This window comes from Sinocyclocheilus grahami, unplaced genomic scaffold, assembly GCF_001515645.1.
Source record: "Sinocyclocheilus grahami isolate Dianchi unplaced genomic scaffold, SAMN03320097.WGS_v1.1 scaffold4712.1, whole genome shotgun sequence".
NCBI classification, from domain to species: Eukaryota; Metazoa; Chordata; class Actinopteri; order Cypriniformes; family Cyprinidae; genus Sinocyclocheilus; species Sinocyclocheilus grahami.
The window spans coordinates 1-874 of record NW_015509600.1 but is presented as its reverse complement, the minus strand read 5'-3'; the positions used below and the strand labels follow the sequence as shown (position 1 = coordinate 874).

Here is an 874-nt window from a genome sequence, read left to right as displayed (position 1 = left end):
AATTGTGACCCATACAATGTATTGTTGGCTATTGCTACAAATATGGTTATGGTTTTGTGCTGCAGGGTCACATATATGAAATCATTCCTCCAGAAATCAGGAGATTATTATTAGTTCAATTCATATTATTTGTTGTTGTTGTTGACTAAAGCTCATTGGGTCCAGACTGAATCAGTTCAGTGTGACAGAAAAGCACGAGTCTTGAGCGTCTCCAGAAGAGCGCTTCAGCTTGAATCAGTAAGAAATGAGACACAGCCGTCCACAAACCGCATCATCATGTAACATGAACACGTTTCAATCAACTTCCCTCAGAGTTCTTGTAATGAAGGTGTTTTGTTGGCAGGAGGTGCTTTAGCGCTGACCGGAACCTACTTTCTGGTGACATTCGCCCCTCATTCATCGCCTCACGTCACGGCCAACATGGTGGAGCGCTCGCTGGTCAGCTGGACCTTCCTGATTTACTTTGTGAGTCTGTTCAATCTTGACCAAGTTACAGTACAGCTAACCCATCACATTTTACAGAAGAGGCCATTAGTAAAGTGACACCTAGAGATCCACAAACATAAGGTGAAATAAAGTCCTCGGCCGGCTTGAACGTCAATGAATCACGTATAAATGATGTGGTTCTTCAGAACGAATCTTTTATCTGTCTGTCTCTCTCTGCAGATGTTTGAACTGATTCTCTTCGCTATCCTGATGTATTTGTACAAGTGCAGGAACATAAAACACATTGTGATCATGATGATCTTGGTGGCGTTACTCGGTAAGAACAGATTCTGGTCTGGGTGTGAGACTGTTTAACTGTCATGATGAAGAGATCAGTAAGCGTGTTTGTTGCAGCTTCGGTGACGGTGATCTCGGTGAAAGCGGTTTC

General features: G+C 43.1%; 1 protein-coding gene and 1 long non-coding RNA gene across 2 annotated transcripts in view; both read left to right on the top strand.

Annotated features, from left to right (window-relative positions):
* LOC107576953 (NIPA-like protein 2) overlaps positions 1–79 on the top strand; it is a 1,975-nt gene extending 1,896 nt beyond the window's left edge. The window contains exon 4 of the mRNA XM_016263073.1: positions 66–79. Coding sequence (XP_016118559.1) covers positions 66–79 — 14 coding nt within the window. The remainder of the gene's footprint in view (positions 1–65) is intronic.
* Positions 80–347: 268 nt separating this feature from the next.
* Positions 348–874, top strand: LOC107576954 (uncharacterized). The gene is made up of 3 exons (XR_001608145.1): positions 348–465; positions 667–763; positions 841–874. It is a non-coding gene; the product is annotated as an uncharacterized lncRNA (long non-coding RNA).